The sequence below is a fragment of the Cucumis sativus genome, chromosome 3 (assembly GCF_000004075.3).
Source record: "Cucumis sativus cultivar 9930 chromosome 3, Cucumber_9930_V3, whole genome shotgun sequence".
NCBI lineage: Eukaryota > Viridiplantae > Streptophyta > Magnoliopsida > Cucurbitales > Cucurbitaceae > Cucumis > Cucumis sativus.
In genome coordinates, this window is record NC_026657.2 from 17,052,841 (window position 1) to 17,077,799 (window position 24,959).

General features: G+C 37.4%; 1 protein-coding gene across 2 annotated transcripts in view; it reads right to left on the bottom strand.

Moving 5' to 3' along the window:
• Positions 1–2,783: 2,783 nt before the first annotated feature.
• LOC101207263 (valine--tRNA ligase, chloroplastic/mitochondrial 2) overlaps positions 2,784–24,959 on the bottom strand; it is a 53,179-nt gene continuing 31,003 nt past the window's right edge. For both annotated transcript variants that reach the window (XM_011653085.2, XM_011653088.2), the window contains 10 exons: positions 16,622–16,732; positions 16,385–16,522; positions 11,736–11,786; positions 11,549–11,661; positions 11,225–11,369; positions 10,995–11,099; positions 10,798–10,899; positions 4,455–4,527; positions 4,133–4,299; positions 2,784–3,450 (listed from right to left, as the gene is read on the bottom strand). In XM_011653085.2, coding sequence (XP_011651387.1) covers positions 3,319–3,450; positions 4,133–4,299; positions 4,455–4,527; positions 10,798–10,899; positions 10,995–11,099; positions 11,225–11,369; positions 11,549–11,661; positions 11,736–11,786; positions 16,385–16,522; positions 16,622–16,732 — 1,137 coding nt within the window. In that variant the 3' untranslated portion in view covers positions 2,784–3,318. The remainder of the gene's footprint in view (positions 3,451–4,132; positions 4,300–4,454; positions 4,528–10,797; positions 10,900–10,994; positions 11,100–11,224; positions 11,370–11,548; positions 11,662–11,735; positions 11,787–16,384; positions 16,523–16,621; positions 16,733–24,959) is intronic.

The following is a 24,959-nucleotide window of genomic DNA, read 5'->3' on the forward strand; positions in this document are numbered from 1 at the left end:
TAAAGTATTACTAATTTGAATGATGATTTCAATATAAAATGTTCAAAGAAATTCTTATGCAAAACTTATACTATGTTTTATGTATTTTCAATTATTATAAAATGATGTTCAAACTATTAGTCTGCTCCCTATTAATGAGGTAACTATTATATGCACATAAAGGGTAAAGGAAGCCATGTATTAAAGATGCACATGGTGGAATGTGAGGCGGAACAATCTTAAAAGATGTGCATTGCCCCTCAGCCTGAGCAACAAGAAATGAATCAGGATATTCTCGGATGCTGGTGCTGAGAAGGTCATCTCAGTAGTCTAAATGTGAGATGATGAGTCTGCATAGATAATGATTTAAGTCCTTGGAGAAAGGAATGACCATTGATTAATGTGTGTGATTGTAATGTTTATGCGATTTGTTATGTTATGTGAAAAGATATATTTATGCAAAATGATATGTTTGGCGAAATAATGTTTACGAAAGACATTTCACAAAAAGGTCTTCATAAGAGCCTCACTAAGTCTTTGGATTTATGTTTTAAAGTTTATCTTACAAGTTCCAAGCATTAAATCCAAGGAAGGAAAATGTGAAAGGGGCATGTTAGGCGAAAAGAGGCTACCAAGGCATTTAGATTAATCTTAGTGTTGTACTTTGTATTTCCTTTGAGTGTGTAAAGAGTCGCCTACCAAGGCATTTAGATTAATCTTAGTGTTGTACTTTGTATTTCCTTTGAGTGTGTAAAGAGTTGTAGAACACCCTGTTTGAGTTAATAAAAGTAAAGTTTTATTATTATGTGTGTAGTGTTTATATGGACTAAAACATATTTTCTAAATTAAGTTTAAGAAGTTAGGCTTTTGAGCAAGGTTTAAGGACCTCAAAGCTAAGTGTTTTGAAGTTTAATATGTCAAGATACTCAAAGTCATACCGCGTCTCGCATGGCTAGTAAGGACCCATGTAGGATGGGGTGTGACAATTAGCAAATATTTTAAGATAGAGAAGAGGCGCTTCCCTTTTAAAGGCGTTCTGACAACCTTTTTTTAATCACTCATCCGCGTATTCAAGTTGTAGAAGCTTTTTGAAGGGTTAGTTGATATAATGATAGTTAAACAAGAAAATATTTTGGGCCTGAAGAAATCAATGCATTCTATGGATTGGATGATAAGGCGGTGGGTCAAGTTATTTTTAAGAACCTATCATGGGAGGACATGAACGGTGTGTTGAAGACCATAGCATGGGCATACACAAAGTGGGATATAACGCCAACCAAGAAATACCAACTCTTCTTAAATAATTTGATACGTAAGCTAGTGTTCAACTTTCTTTGTGAAGAAGAAGTTGATGTCGATGCGTCATGCAAATCTCCCTGAACAAAGCAATGTTACTCTAATGTATTATGGAGAAGATCCTTGTCAATGTTGGCAAAATAATATGCAAGCACATACATGCGTGGGTCAGACATCCACATGACGCAAGACCATTTCCATATCTAATAGAGTAGTTGTACTTTAAGGCACTTCCCGTGTTGAAGAACCTCCCAAAAATTACGATGAAGGATGAAATTTGCACAATAACAAGTCTAAACCTCGTAATCAACCTCCACAAAAGCAAGGCTAAAGACAAACCACTCAAGACAAAGAACACATGGAAACGTTTGTTGAGGATGATGAAGTGGAAGTTGAAAATGAAGAAGAAGAAGAAAAAGAAAAAGAAGTCTCACTTGTCTACAAGAGGAAAGGCGAAGGCAAGGCGTCCAGGTCAAAGAAAAGAGGAAAAAAAACCCAGAGACAAGGAGTCTAAGGACCCTCTTCCTCTCGTAGTCATTACCCTGCCTACTGCCCAAACCACCAAAGCCACCATCTTGCCTTCGCCCTCCAAAACACCCAAAACCACCACGACCACAAACCTAAGAACACCATCGTTCTCCTCACAAATCCAAACTTCTAACTCCCCAAAAATCCAAAACGTCAAGCCCTTCCTGTCAAATCCAAACTACTACTACTTCCCCGCGGCAAGAAGAAAATCCTCAATCTCTTGTCACAAACTTGCATGACCTAACCATCACATTGCCTGATGACAATGAGCCCCTAATCAACCAAGGGGAAAAATGATGAGTTCACCCAAGACCAATTCGAAGACTTTCTATGTGATCTGCCAATAACATTATAGATCATTTAGGTTATATACTCAAACTTAATTCATATTTATGTCTTTACATAAAATTCAAATTCACACAAAATAACAATGAAACCTTAATTTATTGAATTCAAGATTATAGTATCCATTTTCACTAATAAGTCATTTATTAAATAGAATATGGTTTAAAATTACAAACTCGACATAAAATCCAACACTACCATTCACAAAATTTAAAATTTTACTATATTTTATAAATATTTTGTTAATTATGCTATTTTTGACAAATTTTCTTCTAAAATATAGTTTTAGGTTATAAACTCAATTTCTTTCTAAAAAAATTAAAACATGTATTATGTTATATATTATAAACAGTATAATATTACTATACAATAAAATTTGACATACAACATTTATAAACAAATTAATCATAGTTTATTATTTGCTAATATTCGGTAGGTAATTGCAACTAATTTTATAATTTATAAATATATAATATCAAATACATTAAATTGTTCACATTAAAATTTGATTTTTGAATCTGTTACCAAACATGCTAAAATATAAAATAAAAAATCTATTTTCACCAAATCCCTTTTTCAACGGTTTTCTTTTCTGTAAACTTATTAAAAGTATATTGTAGAGAGATTCTTATAGATGTTATAAATTTACCTGGATAAGTAATAAGTTGGATGTCAAATCTTAGAATTAACTCATTTACATCAAGTAGTTCATGGATACTTGTTTCTTTATAATGGAAAGCCTACATTGATGATGACACTCAGCTTCATCTCAACCACATACGACTACAAATGGCAAAAAGAATCAGCGGAAGGCTAAAAATACATATTACAAGTTAATATTCAAATGGAAAAATAATAAAATCAACGAAGTGAAGAATCGTTTTTAAAAAACTATTTCCTAGGCTATAAACTAACATAAAGAAAGAGTTGATTTCAAGTTTTTAACTATTTGGTATGATTCAACTCAGCCTCTATTTCTGGGGTTAGCCTGAGGGTTGCTCAGCCTTTACTGAACAAACTCAATGGGATGGAGGGGCATGTTAATTCACCAGAAAAATGGAGCTCTTACAACTCGAGAAAGCCTCGCATAAATTGGCCTCAATCAATTGCTTGTTACTTCTTTGATAATTGAACAGTTTACATACAACTGGAACCAATTTTTGGTGATGGTCAACAATCAGGAACTGGAACAGTTGATCCAAGGAGAGAAAGGCGCTTCTCGGTGAGAGCTATCTTCTCTTTCGCTTCTTCAGCCTTTTCTCTTACACCACGGACGATGTCCTCGGGAGCTTTCTCTACAAACTGCAAGATCAAACCAGACCGCAAGAGCTATAATATGTTTTGGTGTGATTAAAATCCCTTTCAGTTTATGTATTTCTTAAAGGAAAAAAGCTGAAGTCTTGTTCTGGTGAATAGATTAAAATGTAACATCATTTTAGGTTGAAATCAGAAGCTTACATATCCAACGCATTGACTAATGAATATCAAATGTAAAATAAAATGTATTTGCTATATCAGTCCCTCATTTCAAATAAACAGAAAAACAGGGTGTTCATCCGGGTGTGAGTCACTAAAAAGTGGCTGTAAGAAAAGCACTGATATATAAATGCAATACTAAATTCAACTATACAAAGTCAAATTGATTTGGACCTCCCTTGCCACGTTGTTCACAATGATCACTTTTCAATTTGTAAGATTTGACTTGATGTTGTTGGATAAGTATGAGGACGTGACTGAAAAATGAGTCAAAGTTCCCAAACCCCTCCCCCCCCCCCCCCCCCAAAAAAAAAAAAAAAAGCAGCCCGGAATCATTAAGAAATGACGAGGCAGATACAAGGAAGAAACAATTCTGTACTAGTTTATCTTTTACTAACTGAAAACTTCAATATTATGTAGAGTTACCTATTTCATATGTATTCTATTTCAGGCAAAAAACATGTAAATAGATACTAATCTGAAATATGTTTCTGAGCAAGTAACGTACACTTGGAGAACTGAGCCGAGCTATAAATCCATCATACTCTATTTTCATTTTTGTAAGGCGCTTCGATAAGCGTTGAACTTCGGCAGAAATATCAACCATATCAGCAAGAGGTAGATAAGCCTCTAGCCCTTCACCAGCAACGAGGTGCACCGACTGATCTACATTTCCTGCGGAAAAAAACATAAAGCAAAAATAATACTTCAACAGTCTAACCCAACTTAGGTAAATGATTTAACAAGGCACGGAAACCATCACCCACAAATATGCATGCGAATAGATACTGGTACAAAAATGAGAAAAATAACTCAAGTAATAGACATGCCTGGAGGAGAATTTGCAAAATGGACATTATGTAGATCCAGTCGAGTAAGAAGAGCTAAAACTTCCTTCTCTTCCTGCAGCAGGCAGTAAAAACAAGTTATAATTGTTTTATGACTTCCGCAAGAGATTTACATCAGTTGTGCCACTAGGTATGATAAAATAGAGTCAGCAATGAGATATGAAATAGGGCTACCACAATTTGAAGATTCAGAAATTCTGCATGGGTTGATTTAGAAGATTGAATTTTACGAGATTTATTTTCCATTACCCACCCACGGTCTGGTGGTGAGCTGATGGAAACCAGGAACTTTATTGAATAGTAAGTAATAGTATTATTGATATTAGATTCAAGGATGAATCTAGGTTACAATCTCTAATCCGATCTCAAGGATGTAAGAACTCCCTTCTGCTAACCTATCTCTCAAGGTAGAACAGAAACGCTTCTCTATCCAAAAGCTTAACTAACTTTCCCGCCCTCTCCTTTCCACTATTAATACTTCCTAACTACTTTACTCTCACGTAAACCCTCTCCCTCATTCGCACGTGTCAATTCTTTTTTCTTCTCCTACTATATTGGTGTATGATAGGGGGTCTATCATTACACTCCTCCAAATTCAAGGTGAAATTCTGGAAAACATTGCTACAAATCTTCATAAGTCTCCCAGGTTGCTTCATGTCGAGGAAGTCCCTTCCAACTTACCAGAACATCCCAACTTCCTGTTTTATTCTTCAAATAGCCATATATCTCTTCCCTGCTTTCCATTCATGATTCTCTGTTACATAAGGAATATCTTGACAAATTTCTTCATGCTGTCCCAGTAACTGCTTCAGCTGTGAAACGTGAAACGTGAACACCGGATGTATAGCTGCATCACTAGGCAAATCAAGCTTATACGCCACCAGCCCAATCTTTTCCACAATTTTATAAGGCCCAAAGAACTTGGGTGAAAGTTTTTGGTTCATTTTCTTCTGCAAGGTTTCCTGTCGATAAGGCCTTAATTTCAACAGGACTAAATCTCCCGCTTGATAATTCACCTCTCTTCTCTTCGAATCAGCATATTTCTTCATTTTATCTTGTGCTACCCTTCAATGTTCTTTAAGAGCTCCCAACACAACATTTCTTTCCTTCAGCTGGTCATCCAATGTGGAATTCAAAGTATCACGATTTCCGTAGTATATTAAGGGAGGGGGTAGTCGCCCATATACCGCCTAAAAAGGAGTGACACCAAGTGACCTTTGACATGTGGTACTATAACAATACTCGGCCCAATGTGACCACTTAACCCACTCCTTCGATTTTTCTCCACAAAAACAATGTAAGTAACTTTCTACAGTTCGATTAACAACCTCTGTCTGCCCATCTGATTGAGGATGATATGCCGTACTCTGTTTTAACCTTATTCCGGTTAATCTAAAGAGTTATTTTCAAAAATGACTTAGAAAGACTTCGTCCCTATCCGACACTATTGACTTCGAAAACCCGTGTAGTCGTACAACCTCCTTTACAAACAGTTCAGCTACACTCTTCGCTGTATATGGGTGCTTTAATGACAGAAAATGGCCATACTAACTAAATCGATCAACCACAACTAAGATCACATCAAACCCTGCTGCCTTTGGTAAACCATCGATAAAGTCCATAGAAATGTCATCCCACACTCTGTTAGGAATTTCCAATGGTGTTAACAAACCAACAGGAGACAATGCCAAGGTTTTATTCCTTTGACAGACAATGCACTCTTCACAATACTTCTTCACGATGGTTTTCATGCCCTCCCAAAAGAGCTCTCCAGTCAATCTCTTATACGTTTGTAAGAAACCAGAATGGCCCCCAAATACTGAGTCGTGGTAAGTATGCTAGATCATTGGAATCAATTTGGATGTTTTAGAAACCACCAACCTATCTTTAGACTTCAACATCCCTTGTTGCATTGAATACTTACTGTTCTGACCTTCTTTTTTATTTAACTCTGCTATGATTTGCTACGAACGATTATCCTTAGACACCTCTTCCTTTATTATTGCTAAGTCAATCATAGTTGGTGCTGTCAAGTTGTTCAAATGAACAGTTGGAGGCATTCTCAACAAAGCATCAGCAGCTTTGTTCTCAAGACCCGGCTTGTACAAGATTTTAAACGAATAGCCAAGAACCTTAGATATCCACTTCTAATATTGAGGTCGTATCACCCTTTGCTCCAACAAAAACTTCAAGGATCGTTGATCTGTTTTCACAATGAACTTTTGCCCGAGTAAATAGGGTCTCCATCTTTGTACCGCCATCACCACTGCCATCAGTTCTCTTTCATAAACCGGTTTTGCCCTATCTCCTACTGCCAATGTATGGCTGTAATAGGCAATTGGCCGTTTAGTCTGTATTAGAACAGCTTCTAGCCCATATCCGGATGCGTCGGTCTCTATTTCAAATGGCAAACTAAAACCTGGTAATGCTAAGACTTGGAGAGTCATCATGGCATGTTGCAATTTGACAAAAGCTTCTTGAGCCTCCATATTCCACTTGAATCCTCCTAATTTCAAAAGTTGTGAATGGGGCTGCAATCGAGCCATAGTGCTGCACAAATTTTTTGTAATAACCAGTCAAGCCTAGAAAACCCCTGACTTCTCGCACATTAGTAGGGCATACGCCACTCCTTAATAGCTCGAGTTTTTTTCGAACCAACTTCTACACCTTGCCCGGAAATGATATGCCCTAAGTAATCAACTCTTGGTTGAGCAAAGCTACACTTTTTCTTGTTTGCATGTAATTCGTTCTTCCTCAGCACCTCCAATACCAGCTTCAAATGATTCATGTGAGCCTTTAAATCAGCACTATAGATCAGAATGTAATCAGAAAATACCAAAACAAACTTTATGAGGTATGGACAGAAACACAGTATTCATAAGAGACTGAAAAGTGGATGGTCCATTTGTTAACCCGAAGGGCATCACCATAAACTCAGTGACCTGTTCTAAATGCAGTCTTTTCCACATCCTCTGGACACATCCTGATCTGATGATATCCAGCCTTCAAATCAATCTTCGAAAACAAGGCAGCCCATTCAAGTCATCGAATAACTCTTCTATTATTGGTATAGGAAATTTGTCTGGAATCGTTACATTATTGAGTGCTCGATAATCGACACAAAACTGCCAACTCCCATCTTTTTTTTAAACTAATAATACCGGGCTGGAATATGAGCTTGTGCTGGGACGCATTATTCCTGAAGTCAGCATCTCTTCTACCAAATTTTCCATTTCTTCTTTCTGTTGATAAGCATACCGGTAAGGTCTCACATTCACCGGATCCACTCCCTTCTTCAAATGAATATGATGCTCAATCTGTCTTCGAGGAGGTAATGTTTCAGGCCACTCAAACACATCTTCAAAGCTCTTCAACACTACTGTTGCTGATTCTTCCATAGTTAACTCCTTCTCTATCTCCTTCTCCTTTCCGATGACCATTCACTCCTCTCCAATGCTCTACATTCTATCAAGAAGCCTTGGTCATTCTCTCCCCATGTCCTCATCATATTTTTTAAACTCACTCTCCCCTTAGTCAAGCTTGGATCCCCTTGAATTATAATCTTCTTTCCTTGGTGCACAAAAGTCAGAATCAGATTCTTCCAATCTACCTCGGTGGTGCCTAAGGAATACAACCATTGCATCCCTAAAATAGCATCCACTCCACCCAACTCCAATGGTAGAAAATCATCAACTACCTTCCATACACAAAGTATCAGCTCTACTGCTTCACAAATGCCCTTTCCCTTAATTGCTGTTCCTGAACCAAGAATGACTCCACAATTGGACATCTCCTTCGTGTTCAATTGCATATCCTTCACCAATTTTTCGAAAATGAAGTTGTGGGTTGCACCACAATCTATTAAAGCAATTACTTCCTTCCCTCAAATCTTTCCTTTCACCTTCATCATGCCTGGATTCGGTAATCCCACCACGGAGTTAATAGACAACTCCACAATGGTCTGATTCTCCTCTGTCACTTCAATTGTATTCAACTCTTTTCTTTCATTCTCTTCTTCTAAAATTTCAAACTCTTCATCTACCCCTCATACTACAAACATCCACAGAGGGACTCTACTCCTTCATTTTACATAATGATCGTGGGAATATTTTTCATTGCATCGAAAACACAATCCCTTCTCTTTTCTTGCCTGAAATTCAGCGTCGGATAACCTCTTCGACGGACCTTCCTTTCAAACTTCTCCTATCGACGTCCCTTGCAATGTTATGGTCCTCATTGGCCAGCTCGAGTATCCTTTATTACCTCTGACATTAACGTTGTTATTCATTTTGTTCGTATTCAGCGGTATTTTCTGTTGCCTTCCCCCGAAATATCTGGGAAGATTCGCTTCCCTTCTAACGTCTTCTCTATTTTCCACCTTTTGTGTTATCTGCATCATTTGTGCGAGGCCTTTGGGCTCACAGAAATCAACTTCGGTTTTGATCCACGACAATAATCCCGTCCTAAATGTCTCTACCACCACCTTCTCCGGTAAATTAGTAAACGACGCTATCCATTTATCAAATACATTCCGATATTCTTCGACATTGTCTCCTGCATAATTCGTAAAAATTTTCCATATAGGGAACCTTTTCGGATTAATCAAAATCAAATCAATAATCTCTCCTTCATATTCGCCCATCCCGTAACTTTCTCCCGTTCCTCTTGGGAACAATACCAATATAGAGCAGGTCCTTCGAAACTAATCGTGGCAACTGTTATGATATATATATATATACATATGTCCTTTATTGTAATTTTACTTAGTCTCTAGGGTTTAGTTTATTCTCTATATAAATATGTAACATTGCTTTGACTCAATGAGAATAAGACATATACGTTTCTGAATTCTAAATTACAGCAACCATCATTTTTTTGGATTCAGAAAGTTCATGGATTTGGAAATGCCTGTCAACGCGAAACAGCCATGAATCGGGATCCTCTCCATTGAATATTGACATCTTCACCTTCTTGAATTTACTTCGCTCATTATTTCCATCTTCATTCGTTTTCTTCTCCTCCTTCGTCGTGTCAATTTCGCGTCCGGAAGATCCTTTGTCTTCCTTGATATTCTTTGCCAGAAAATAGTCGATATCTTATCGCTCATCGCCGATCTATCCTATGCGGCCGATTCCATTAATCGCAACATCATTTGATGTTGTATTTCCATGTTCTTCTTAACTCATTCAAAGTCTTTTCAATCGCCGGCAACTTGCTGATTTCTTTCTTAATTCCGAGCATTTCTTGATCAAAACTTTCTAACTTCTCTTCAATTCATGTTTGCACCATTTTCTTTTTCCTTTCCCAATATCACACGCTCTAATACCAATTTGATGGAATCCATGAGCTTTATTGAATAGTAAGTATTATTGATATTAGATTCAATGATGAATCCAGGTTACAATCTCTAATCCGATCTCAAGGATGTAAGAACTCCCTTCTGCTAACCTATCTCTCAAGGTAGAACAGAAACGCTTCTCTAACAAAAAGCTTAACTAACTTTCCCGCCCTCTCCTTTCCACTATTAGTACTTCCTAACTACTTTACTCTCACGTACACCCTCTCCCTCATTCGCACGTGTCATTCGCACGTAGACTAGCACATGTCTTAGTTTACAAGCCAAGTCATAACCATGGAGTTATCAGCATCCCATGTAGCAAACAAAGGATCGTCTAGTTTTGAGAGAGTTTTATCTTCGGTAATGTAGCCGATTTTCCCGTCCACAAATATACAACCTAACACTTTGTGACCAATGAAGAAAGTTGTCTCCATTAAGTCGCATCGTGGTTATTTGGATAGTGGGGCTATTGGAATGGGTACGATTGTTGACTTTAACCATAGGTGTCTTAGTGTCTGACATGGTTGAAGCAATCCAGTTCAAAAAACCATAGGTGTCTTAGTTAAAAAAAAAAGAGCCAAATTTGTCACTGGCGGTAGGCGGCAAATAGCGGCAAAATTGGAGGCAAACGATTTAGATAGGAGCGACTGGCGGAGACAAGCAAGAAACCACAAAAACCCACTAACTTATAGTAAAAAAAAACGGCTTCCGACAGGTCCAACGGTCGAAGTACAGTGACCAGCAGCGGCTGCAGTGGCAGCTGGCTGTAAGGGATTTAGGGTTTTTTAGGTTTTTCAAAAAATTAGGATTTGTAAGGTTCTCAAAAAACTTGCTCTGATACCATGCCAAAATAATATATTTCTTGTATTTCATAAAGAGAGACGGGTTTTCTTAAATAAAACGAAGGAAAAAATAAATTTGGCAAATATAGTACAATTAATACAACAAAATATAATACAAAAAAGGAAATAACCAACAAATACTTACAGATATATATTGATTGACCTCTTCACTTGCAACTATAGAAGCAGAAATACGCTTTGCGGGCTCAACTGAATACTCTGCTCTAGCATTCCGAATTGCTTTAGTCTTCCAAAAGCAAGCACAGAAACTTATTACACGATCTTTTGTAGTTTTAAGAAGGAAAATAATTATAACAATAAAAGTGAAATAAATAGGCTCACCAACAATTTTAGGTTCTCAAATTTCTTGACCGCACTGGCCTGCCTTGGAAGTGAAATCTGTGGCCAACGAGATATAATTAAAGCGTCTTTACAATTGGGAAGTGCCTGTATTGAAGAAAAGAGAAGTGGAAATTAGCTCAAATCAAAGTAGCAGATAACGATAGAAACAATGTGGTCTGGATAGCTAAAATCCAATTTAAAGTGAGAAAAAATGTAGACAAAACATTGACCTGCCAAAGTTCTTCTGTCACAAACGGCATGAAAGGATGTAGTAATTTGAGAATATTTTTAAAAACATACAACAGCACAGCTTGTGCCAAAGCAACTGAATCAGCTCCAGATTGATAAAGGCGAGCTTTACTGGCTTCAATGTACCTGATTTATTCGAACAAAATAGCCACAAGTTTGAGGGAGCTGGTAGGATATTAATATTGATTTTGTTGAAGGTACTGTAACGTAGCTAGATAGTAAACCTTAAGTAGCTATTAGTTTAGGTCTTTAAACATGTATTAGTTTTTATTTGAAATGTCCTATAACATAGCCAGCAAACTTACCAATCTGCAAAATCACCCCAGAAAAAGTTATATACATCCCTGCCAACATCTCCAAAGAAAAACTTATCATAACTAACAGTGACCACGTCTATTAGAGAATGAAGTTCTGAGACCTGAAAAATTAACAGAGTCCAACTGAATACTGAACTTATATTGGTTAGAAAAAATGGAAGGATAATGTTCTTACAATCCAGCATTCTGGTAAAGGTAACTTGAGCAGACAATCATCTTTCTCAAACTGGAAAAGTAAGAAAGGAACGAAATGGTTAATGATGGGAACCAGATAGCATGCAACTTTCAATTTGCATAGAACAGCTAGGAATAAATACATCAACGAGAAAGAATAAAAGGTGATTTGAGGAATGTATACCTCTCCATGATCAGTTCAGCTCAGAACACCTAAGAAATAGCCTACCCATACCTCACTTCCTCTGTTTATCCAGTGATCTCTATAATACTACTAAACTGAACATCGACCCATCCATACAACTCCCATATACATAACTAATCTTTCTACTTTATAAACAACAAACACATTGCGCATAGGAAAAATTGGAACTTCAATAACAAAGTTTAAAGAGAATGAATAACCAATGATGTAACTCAAATGAGAGACTTTTATTAATGTTTTTGAAGTTGTGAATACAAGAAGACAACTACTTTGTTTATAGCAAAACTAAACTAATCCTTATCCTAATTAAGAAGAGAAACTTAACAAAAGTAAACTAATCCTAATCCAAATTAATAAAAGAAACTTAATCCCAATCCTAATCCTAAATAATAAAATAAACTAATTCTTATCTTAAAAAACCAAAAAAACTAATCCTAATCCTCTTTTTTTTTAAACGGAGACAAAACCTCCTTATTATTGCGAACTCAAAGTACAAGAGATTTATACAAAGAGAGAAATAAAGAAGTTATAATCAAGGAAGTCCTAGAGGGATCAAGAGGCACAATCGAACATCTCAGCTAGGATGACACCCCATAGCATCAAGCATCAAATCCCGAGTAAAAATAAAAAACCCAACAAAGATACAATAATAAAACATCCAGCTTGATTCAATGGTCCAGAAAACAATATAGGACCATAAATAACAGCAAGAAACAATGGGGAAGGCCCAAAAATACAATCTCAAAATTAAAGGCTAAACATGGGCAATCCTTCAGCGTGAACTGTTTCCCACAAAGCATCAGATATCAGAGTATCACACAGCTGCATCATTGACCCAATGCTCTTTATATAGCTAACCAGCTCAACAAGGGCTTTCCTTTCTTCTGCACTATTTAGACAATTTGATGGATCTTAGTTATCTTACGAATGATTCTTACTTCTCGACATGAGATTAGAGAACAAATTGAGAACTTAACTGCTCAAGAACATATTCATTGGCGGCAACATTGTAAGCTTAAATGGTTAACTAAGGGAGATGAGAATTCCAGATTCTTCCATCATACTATGACTACTGGTAAACGCAAAAGTACTATATAAATTCTTTCTCGACGTGGTTGCAGTCTTCTAACTATTAATGACATTGAATCTGAATTGTGATTTCTACTTGAAATTATTCACAAAGAAAAGTGGCCAGCGTTTTATTCCGATGAATGTAAACTGGAGCCCCATCAATGCTGAACAATTAGCTGCCCTTGAACACCTTTCACCGAAGAAGTCTACCATGCTGTTTCCTCTTTGGGTGTGAGTAAATTTCCAGGTCCTGATGGTTTTACTACTTAATTTTACAAGTTTTTCTGGTCTACATTGAAGTCTGACATCAGGAGCATGATTTTTTTTATTTCTACTCAAATGAATCAATGTTTCTCTGAACGAGAATTATCTTTGTTTCATCCCAAAACAGTTGATACTAAAAGTGTTTCGGATTATCGGCCCATTAGTATCATCTCCTGTGCCTACAAACTCATTGCCCGTGTTCTATCATATCGTCTCAACAAAGACCTTCTCGACACTGCTGTGCCAAACCAGTTGGCTTTTGTTTAAAATAGACAGATTTTATATGCCACTCTTTATGGCCAATGAATTGATTGACGATTGGTCTCGTAACAGGAAAGAAGGCGTGGTTCACAAACTTGAATTGGAAAAAGCTTTCGATACGGTAGACTGGGACTTCCTTGATGTCATCCTTTACATTAAGGGTTTTGGTCAATTATGGAGGTCTATGATTCGTGGTTGCATCTCCCGTGCAAATTTCTCCATTATTATTAATGGCCAGCCTAGGGTAAGATTATTCTGGTAGTATCAGACAAGGTGATCCTTTATCACCATTTTTATTTATTTTGGTTTCTGATTGTCTTCGTGGCCTCATGAAGCACAGTTTATCTAAGGGTCTCCTCGCTGCCAACCCTATTGGTGATTCTGATTTTATTCTTAGTCATATGCAGTTTGCATACAACACTTAGATCTTTTCCTCCGCAACTCCTTTTGCCTTGCAACATCTTTCTGAGGTGATTCATATCTTTGAAGCTGCTTCTGCTTTGTCTATTAATCTTTCCAAGAGTGAGCTTTTGGAATTAATTCAGATGCCTCTATCATGGATTCGTTGGCTGCTTCTTTTGGGTGCAAGCACGGTCATTGGTCCTTTACCTACTTTGGATTTCCATTAGGTGGAAATTCAATGTCTATTGCTTTATGGAAACCCATTATTGAATGTATGCAACATAAGCTTCATAATTGGAAGAATGCTTGCATTTCTTTAGGGGCCGTCTCTCTAATTCAGGCTACTCTCTAGCTTCCCAGTTATTATTTATCCCTCTATTATGCTCCTTCAGACATTATCAAAATGCTGGAAAAGTTTATTCGTGATTTTTTGGGAAGGTACACAAGGTTTGGAAGGTTTGCCCAATGTTAATTAGGAGATTGTTCAGCATGATCGTCTGATGGGCAGGCTTGGCATTGGCAATTTTCTACCTCGTAACTGTGCTCTCCTTGCAAAATTGCTTTGGCGGTTTTTACATGAACCTATTGTCTTGTGGAGATAACTTAATGTGGCAAAATACAATACCAATTCATGTGTTTGACCGACAGATATTAAGAGATTTTTCAAATCTCCTTGGCGTTTTATTTGTCAAACCATTGATCTGGTGACTAAGCGTACTCGCTATCATCTTGGCAATGATACTTCCATTTTTTTTGGAAGGATCCTTGGCTCAGTTGTGGTGTCCTCTCTTCAACTTTACCTCGTTTATTTTGCTTGGCTCGCTTCCCCGATATTAAGGTTGCTGATGTGTGGGTTGAGGATGTTGACTTGGTATTTGCGTCTGCATCGTCATCTTAATGATTTAGAAGTTCTTGAATGGGCAGCCTTGTCTCAGCTTTTATTTTCGTAATACCACTTATTTGTGGATTTGGACAATTAAAACTGCTGATTGCAATGTCGTATGGCCTACACATGGCCCTCTCACCCTCTTGGTGTCATATGTGTCATTCTCAATCGGAATCTGCTGCTCATCTGTTTCTTCATTGCACTTTTGTGGCCCATTTTTGACACTATATATATCCTCAAGCTTTCAACTAGTGAACAGTTTTCTCCCATAGCATGTTTGATAACCTATCTACTTTGTTGGTTGGTCGCCCTTTCCATGGACACAAGAAAAATTTATGGCTGGCCATCACTCAAGATATGGACTCTTTGGGGGGAGTGCAATAAGCGGTTCTTTCAAGACGCTCCAATTTTGAGGTTTTTTTGGACGTGGTTATTTCTACTGCTTTGTACTGGTGCAAATATAAGTACCCTTTTAAGCTTGTAAGTCTCTCTTATCTTGTCGCTGATTGGCTTTCTTTCCTGTAATCACCTTTGGGTGTTTTGGGCTATGCCTTTTTTTCATTCTATCAATAAAATGTTTCGATTTAAAAAAACATGGGTTGGATACAAGGGATAGAAGTTAATAACACAAAACATTGCACCATTTATTTAAACATTGGGTGTAGTATAAGCAGATACTTGGCAAGGTTATTAATACTATCAATTTTTATATGGACATTTTTTACATCCTTCTAGGAAGACCTTAGCAGTTGATGTGACACTACCCATAGAAGTCAATATATGATGCAAGAGTTTGACTAGCAGGGTAACAAAGTTGTTATCCCTCTAGCCAATAGGAAAGAGGTAACACTGTACCACCAACCAAGTTCCTAACTTGGTTTTCATCCTACTGCCTAGTGAAATCGGTGATATCATAATTGAAACTAGGTGGCTTAAATCGTTAAAACTTAAGAAAGGTCAGTTGAAAAACTAAGATTGTTAGAGGATGTGTTGGAAAAAGATTGACTAAGGTTGCTGAAATATTGTAAAGAACTTTACCATAGAGAGCTAGCCAATCCATTACCTCTATTATGCTATTCAACATACCAATTGTATCCTTCTTGCATCAACTTTACCTAACCATAAATTGCCACCATTCAGAGTATAAAATTTTATATGATTAGGTTCCGCAACTTTTTGATAAAGGATTAGTTCAAAATTGTATATGCCTGTATGTAGTTCTAGCCATCTTAACAGCTAAGAAAAGGTCACCGATCCCTAGGACTCTATTTTGTACTCTTAGTATATATATCTTGTACTTCGAGTTTCTGAATATCAATAAAGAGGCTATCTCCTTTTCAGAAAAAAAAAAAAAAACAGCTAGTGATAAATAATGGATGTCCAGCATTTGAATTAGTTTTCTTACTCCAATATCCTCCTATCCATGGCTTTAATTTGAACAATTATGCATTTCTATCTACTACAAAAAATCACCGTATGAAACATAAGAATGAAAGAAACGTATTACACTATCGTGAATTACATAGCTAGACACTAGTGTAAATGTCAAGAGAAGAGAAACCTCAAAACTCAGTATGGAATCCCAAGATTGCGAATCATTTTGTGTCGGTAAATTCTGCAGTATGAACTTTCCAGCATTCCACAATTTATTAGTGAATGCCTTATTGGAAGTCAACCTCTCGGTGGACAGATTAAGGTCCTGAAGAAAGAAAGTAACCAAATAGCTAGATCAAGCCTCTAACTGTTAAAATTCAACTGTTATAAAATTCTGACAATTATGTAAAAAAAAATGACAAACCTGACCAGCAGTTCCTAAAGCAAGTGTGAATCGTAAAGCATCAGTGCCAAATTCTTTAATTGTATCAAGTGGATCTATCACATTCCCCAGTGTTTTAGACATTTTCCGTCCCTGAAAATATTATGACGCAATCAACTAGTACTTGTCTTGATATATAAATCAAGAACACAATTAGTCGGTGGTGAAAATCAAATGATGAAAGCAAGAGTACAACAAAGGGCATAACCACCCAATCTCATGACTGATATTGTGGTTAGCATTTAATTGAGGAAGTATGGATATTGTTACCAAGATAAATATATCTAGAGGTTATAGATATCCGTGTGTGGGCATGTGCATATATCTATGATGTTAGTTATTTCCTTTTGTGCTAATTAGTAGTTTTGTCTCTATTGAAAGTAGAGACGAAGAATAAACACAATTTTACGTGGAAATTCTAATACAGGGAGAAAAACCACAATGTTGATAATTTTATTATTTTCTAATACTCATAAAGGTACAAAGGAGAAGTATTTATAGGCAACACAAGCCTAATTAACAAAATAAAAATAGGGCAAAGTAAATTACATAACTACCCATGGGCTTTCACCATGACCCAAGCCCATTGTTTTTAACACTTCCCCTCAAGTTGGGATGTAAACGTCATAAAGACTCAACTTGCTAACACATAAATAAAAGCTACATGAGGAACCCCTTTATGAGGATATCAATAATCTGTTGGCTTGAGGGTATGTAAGGAATGCAGATGCTATCATCGTGAAGCTTCTCTTTGATGAAGTGTCTATCAATCTCTACATGTTTAGTCTTGTCATGTTGGACCGGGTTAATGGCAATGCTAGTGGTTGCCTTGTTATCGAAAAATAGCTTCATAGGCACCTTATAGTCTTGACAAAGAACAGACAACACCTTCTAAAGCCAAATCTCCTCACAGATCCCCAAACTCAAAGCACAATATTCGGCTTCTGCGTGGTTTCTAGCCACAACTCCTTGCTTCTTACTTTTCCAAGTAACAAAATTGCCTCACATAAAAGTACAGTATCCTAAGGTAGACTTTCTATCAACTATAGACCCTGCCTAGTCAAAATCAATATAAGCTTCAACACATCTTTGGCCAGTCTTCCTAAATCTCAAACCTTTACCAAAAGTTGCTTTTAAATACCTTAGAATCCTATTAACCGCCTCCATGTGATCTTCATAAGATGCCTACATGAACTTACCGACGGTGCTCATAGCATAGAAGATGTCAGGCCTAGTGTAAAATAAGTAAATTAGCTTTCCCACCAAGTGTTGATATTTCTCTTTATCAATAGGAACCCTGTCACCTGAATTTCCGAGTTTGGCACTAAACTCAATGCGTGTACCAACAGGCAGACATCCTAGCACACCTTTCTCAGTTAATAAACCAAGGATGTACTTTCTTTGAGACACTGTGATGCCTTCTCTGGATCTAGCAATCTCCATCTCGAGAAAGTACTTCAGATTCCTCAAGTCTTTGATTTCAAACTCAAAATCCATCTTCTTCTTTTGTTGAATGATCTCATCAATGTCATTCCCAAAGAGCATAATGTCATCGACATAGACAATTGATATTACAGTTTTCCCTGTCTTAGAGACTTCAGTAAATAAGGTGTGATTGGAGTGCCCTTAATTGTACTTCTAAGACTTGATGAAAGTGGCAGATCTATCAGACCACACTCTTGGTGATTGTTTCAACCCATATAAAGACTTCCAAAGCTTGCAAACCCGATTATTAAATTGAGCTTCAAATCTTGGATGTGAGCTCATGTACACTTCCTCTTTTAAATCCCCATTCAAAAATGCATTATTAACATCAAGTTGATATAGAGGCCAGTCCTTGTTCATTGCAATAGACAGCAAAACTCTAACAGTGTTCAAATTCACAACCAAAGAAAAAGTCTTAAAATAGTCAATCTCATAAGTCTAAGTGAACCCTTTAGCAACTAGCGATGTCAAGGGTACCATCTGCTTTGTACTTGACTATAAACACCCATTTGCATCCAACAATCTTGTGCCCCTTAGGAAGTGTGCAGGGATCCCAGGTTTTGTTCTTTTCCAGGGCTCTCATTACTTTCACGACAGCAGCTTTCCACTCTGGACATTCTAAGGCAAGGTAGATACTTTTGGGTACTATGATAGAGTCAAGATTGGTAGTAAAAGCTCTAAACTGTGGTGAGAGATTCTCGTATGACATATAATTAGAGATGAAGTGCTTCATACAGGACCTAGTACCTTTCCTCAGTTTAATAGGAAGATCAAGAGTTGGATCATACTTACTGGTATTTCCTAAATAGTCGGACTTAGTTTCATTTTTCAGTATGTTCAACTTCATTCTCATCAATCATGTCCTCTTTGTCTATAATAACCCCATTAATATTGCTTTGCCCACCCATATCATCTTCAAAAACAACTATCTCGGACCCGTCATTCTTACCTGCCTTACTATCGGTGTATGAGTCAGCTGAATTTGTCTCAAACCTGTCATTCTCACATATTTTGTTATTATCATGTGAGTTAATGGAATCAGTCATACCTTGGTCTCTTATTGGTTCAAAATCCTAGACTAGAGTCATCTAAACAGCAAGAAACTCAACTTCCTTTTTGAGATTGCTCCTATAGTAAATTTTTTAGGGAACTTAATTTGTGGATAGGACTGTACTGTCAGGATTAAGGTCAGGTAAGGTAACCACGAGAGGACAAGTAGACTCTAAAGGGAAGCATATAGTTAGACTCTTCACTCACGATGGGTGAAAGCATTTATAGCCTCGTTGGTGCAAACGATACCCAACAAACACGCAAGCTTGAGCTCGATGAGTGAATTTAGTTTGGTTAGAGTCATGGCTATGGACATAGGTTGTGCATCCGAACACTCGAAAGGGAACATCAGGTATGAAATGGGTGAAGGGATAGGATTCTTTGAGACAATCTAACAATATATGGAGGTGAAGAACACGGGAAGGCATCTGGTTGATGACATGAACTGCAATGAGAACGACATCACCCCAGAGATAGAAATGAAGAGAAATGGACAACATAAGGGAACGTGCAACTTTCAAAAGGTGACGGTTCTTTCGCTCAACAACCCCATTTTGTAAGAGGATGTAAAAACAAGAACTTTGATGAACAATTACTTTAGAGGATAAGAACTCATTAAAAGGTTGGTGGTTTTGAAATTATCACTTTGCAGAATTGTAATCTTTGTATCGAATTGCATTTCAATAGTGTGATAGAAGTCTCGAAACGAGGAGGTAACTTCGGATTTGTCGGGGATCAGGAAGACCCAAGTAAGACGAGTATGTTCATTGATAAAGGTCACAAACCATCGATTCCCAGAGGTAGTGACTTTGGATGGTCCCTAAACATCATTGAGGACAAGAGTAAAAAGTTGGGTTGGCTTATAGCGTTACGAGGGAAAAGAGACTCGACATTGTTCAACCTGTATGCACACATCACAAGATAAAGAAGAAACATCAACTTTAGAAAAACGGTGAGAAAATAAGTATTTCATGTATTTAAAGTTGGGGTGGCCTAAACGAAAATGCTACATCATAAAATCTTTTTCAAAAGTAGTAAAGTAGGAAGATAAAAGACTAGTCCTAGAAATGCTACTAGAGAAGGTATCATCATTAAACAAGTAAAGTCCCTACCGGGCAGTGACAATCACCCTCCTCAAGCTCAAGTTCTAAAAAGAAACAGAATCAAATAAGAATGTTGTTTTGCAGTTTAATTCATGAGTAATCTTGCTTATTGATAGAAGATTATATGAAATTCGTGGCACATGCAACACATTGTGTAATGATAACCTCCAAAAGGAGAAATCTGCCATTTCCTGGCAATGGGAGCCAAGGAGCCATTGACATTTCTTATTTTCTCATTCCCAGCACATGGCATGTAGGACATAAAGTATTCAGAGGAACCGATTAAATGATTTGTGGCACCAAAGTCCAGGATTCAAGAGGTTCTTACCATCAACACTAATGAGACTAAAGGACTGAGGGATACCTGACTAGACAATAGCTCCAAATGTGTTCGGATCAGTAGTCTCACTCACATAGGCTCATCCTCTTACCTCCCTGAGAAGGACCACGCAATTTCCTGCACTGCTCCTTGGTATGCCATTGTTTCTTGCAGTGATCACTAACGGGAATCGGTTTTCCTCTATTCTTTTCACTATCATGAATAGGGGTCTCCACATTGAAGACTGCAAGATCAATACCAAAGGGTTGGCAAAATACTCATGACACTTATACGATCCTCCTCAAGACGAACTTTAGAACAAACTTCCATCAAAGAGGGAATAGGTTTCTGGCCAAGTATATGCCCTCATACAACATCAAACTTAAAGTGGAGACCAGCAAGAAAGTCACCTATCAATTTCCTCAATCCTCGAGTGTTATATACAATCACTAGGACAATTCCAGACAATTTCCCTGCACAGATCCATTTCCTGCAAGATAAAACAGTGTTAAAATAAGACGTCACATCCATCGTCTCCTATTTGTATTCGTGGATCTATTTTCATAGAGTATAAGGCCAAGGGGCATTATGATGCTTGGAGTGCAGTCTATGAGTCGTGTCCCAAATATCTTAGGCGGTTGCAGTATACAGTTGTGGCTTGCCAATCTGGAGTTTCACACTATTGATCAATGTGGATCGAAGAAGAGAGCCCTCTCCCTTCTAGTACCGTTTCAGTGGATCTCCTGGTGGAGGACGAAGTATTTCCACTATCAAAAAATCAAATTTATGTTGTCCTTCAAAGAACATTTTCACTGACTAAGACCATGAGAAATAGTTATTGTCGTTCAGTTTTTCTCCTAAAAAATATTCTGTAAAATCAGTGGGTGACAGCGCATACAAATTTGATTTCATAAGTGGTTGTGGCTAAACGGAATTAGGTGGCTGCACATGGAGCGACTCGTGGGGGACATCATAGGTTGCGGATGAAGACTAAGGGTGGCAGAGAAGGATTGGCCGATTGATCTAAACTGAATGGACCGGTTCAAAGGTCCCTTGCAGCGGTCGGTGGAGCTCCGATGGTGGCACATGGAGGCACATGGAGACACAGATGACAGAAAAGGTGATGGAATCGTGTTGGTGGGTGTTGTATGAAGGCAGCAGAACCACTCATCTATGGCATCGATGACGACGTTGATACCGACAGTTGTCTCCTCTATTTGGTTTCCATCAAGAGTTGTGTTGTCTAGGGGTTTGGTCGATATCATGCTTTGATACCATATTAAAAATAGAGACAGAACAAACACAATTCTACGAGGAAACCCTAGTATAGGGAGAAAAACCACAGTGCTGATAATTTTATTATTTTCAAAACTCATAAAGATACATAGAGGAACTATTTAGAGGCAGCTAGAGCCTAATTAACAGAATAAAAATAGGGCAAAGTAAATTACGTAACTACCCTTTGGCTTTCACATGACCTAAGCCCATTATTTCTAACAGTCTTGATCAAATTATATTTGGTGTAAGATTATTTTATTATTTGTGATGGGTGTTTCTTCTATTTAAGAAACACTATGATGTAGCGTAAGAGATGGAGAACTTTCTCCAGTAATCAAATCAAAGTCTTTATTTTCTTTTTCCTAAAATGGAATCAGTCTCTTTATTAATAATCAAAATGAGACAAAAACTAAAAGGACAATAGGATTGTACAAGAGCTTTCTAAAAATCAAGTAATCAGTAAGTGCACCCGGACATAGATTAACACCCCCTTAGGACGTTGACCCTAACAGAATAAAATAAATGCACTCCAGCTTAAGTTAAGATCTATGATGTTGTAGCTGCCGAAAAGCTTTGAAAGAGTACACCAGGAGGGGGCATTTCTGTGAGCGACTTCAAAGTGATCCATCCAACCAAGGGATTTATCATGAAACACTATTGATTCCTTTCAAACCAAATTTCTGCCAATATAGCTTTCATCATATTTGCCCAAAGTAAAATAACTTATTTGTTAAACTGAAACCTCTTAGCAAATGCATCAAATTTTCTCGAAAAACTGCTCCAAAAACCCAAGACAGGTTAAACATTTTGAACAGTTATTCCCAACATTTGGCCGAATACTTACAAAGGAAGAATAAGTGTTGGGAATCTTCTTCATGATGTAGACACAACGGGCAAATGGAAGGAGAAAAACAGCAATTTGGCAATTTATGTTGCTTCTGAATGTTTGTTGTTAGGTGAATGCAAGGTTATTGAGCACTTGGCAATTTATGTTGCATAACAGAGACATTCAATTGCCCCACCATCATGATCTAAACAAGAACATTCACCCTTCTCGGGTTATTAGACTTCCAAAGGGCATTATAAAGCGTTATATCCTAAGGGGAGGATGAAGACAAGTGACAAGGGACTTTACTGTAAACTTCCTGCTGCCACCTAAAGACCACATTCGTCTATCATGATCTTCAGAAATACTTCTATTTGCAATTTTACCAAGCAATGCTTGAATGTCTAAAATCTCTTCATCCTATAGCAAACAGCGGAAAATAATTGACCAAGATGCCAATGAAAAATTCCAATGGTCAGGAACCAAATCATTGGGAAGTAAGGAAATTCAAAACAGTCGTGGAAAGATCAATTTAAAAGGGGTCTCACTCTCCCAAGGATCTAACCAAAAAGCCATCCTTCTCCCATTCTCATTCTAAAAGTGGCCAAAGCTTCTATTTTCAACCAAGTTCTGGAAAAACTAACCCAAGGGCTTCTCAAACATTACCTTTTAAACTTTTCAATCTTTCTTATCTTGTCACTCATTGGCATTCTTTCCTGTAATCACCTTTGAGTGTTTTGGGCCATCCCATTTACTTCGTTCTATCGATGAAATGTCTCTTATTAAAAAAATTGCCTTCTTTTCTCAGGATGTGCCAATCAAATGAGTCTTTGCCATGAATACTCCTTGCCACTTAGCACCACAAAGAGTGGCTCTTCCATGAAATGAGTCTTTGCCATGAATACTACTACTTCAATGTATCTCCAACCCCATTTAGCTAAAAGAGCCAACCTTGCCACTTTGCACCACAAAGAGTGGCTCTTCCATGAAATGATTCTTTGCCATGAATACTGTTGGTGATATATAATTAAATTTGCCTTCAACCACAAGCTTAAGCTTTTGGATGAATTGGTGGTTTAATATGGTATCAGAGCAGGTGGTCCAGGGAGGTCCTGTGTTCAAGCCCCTGCATTGTCGTTTCCTCCCCAATTAAAATCAATTTCCACTTGTTGGGCCTTTCAGATATTTCTTGTCGTTTCCTCCCCAATTAAAATCAATTTCCACTTGTTGGGCCTTTCAGATATTTCAAGCCCACAAGTGAGGGGGAGTGTTGGTGATATATAATTAAATTTGCCTTCAACCACAAGCTTAAGCTTTTGGATGAATTGGTGGTTTAATAAATACTACTACTTCAATGTATCTCCAACGCCATTTAGCTAAAAGAGCCAACTTTTTAGCTTCGAAGCCTCCCAAGTTGAAACCACCATCCATCAATGATCTGTTGTCCTATTCCCATCTAACAAGGTGGTTTATTTTACTGCCCTTATGACCCTCCCAAAAGAAATTCCTTAGAATTCTTTCCAATTTTGGTGACTCCTTCTGGCATTAGAAAAGTAGACATGTAATAAGTGGGGAGGTTGGAAAGTTACATAGGGTGGCTCTTCGTCCTCTCGAAAGGTTAAATCTTTTCCATTTATTTAACGTTGCATGGATTTTATCTATAACCAGTTGCCAAAAAGAAATTTGTTTGAGATACCTTCCCAATGGTAAGCCAAGGTAAATTATGGGTAAATGTTCTGCCTTACACCTCAAAATGGACGCTGCGGACAGCAACTCATTCTCATCTGCATTTACGCCACTTAAAAGGTTCCTCCTCTATAGATGTGGATTGTTCAACAACAAGCACAATTCACAAAGCTCCCTCTTGCGATCGGCATCGCCAAGAGTTTCCCAGTCTTCAACCGGCAGTATTCAATGTTGGTCCAAACAATTGCCCTGGTACCAAATTGATGTAGCCTAAGAGATAGAAAGGAGAACTTTCTCCAAGAATCAAATCAAAGTCTTTATTATCAATTAAAAGTTGTGAACATAAGAAGATAAGTACTTCATTTATAATAGAAAAGCAAACTAATCCTAATCCTACTAATCCTAATCCTAATAAACAAAGAAAGTAATCCTAATTCTAATCAATCATGAAAACTAATCCTAATCCTAACAAATTAAGGATTTCACCAAGATACCCTAATTTACCCTAATCTACTATATCACCCTATGTTTCTCATAGAAAACATGACAAAATTTATATTTTCCTCCTCGTCT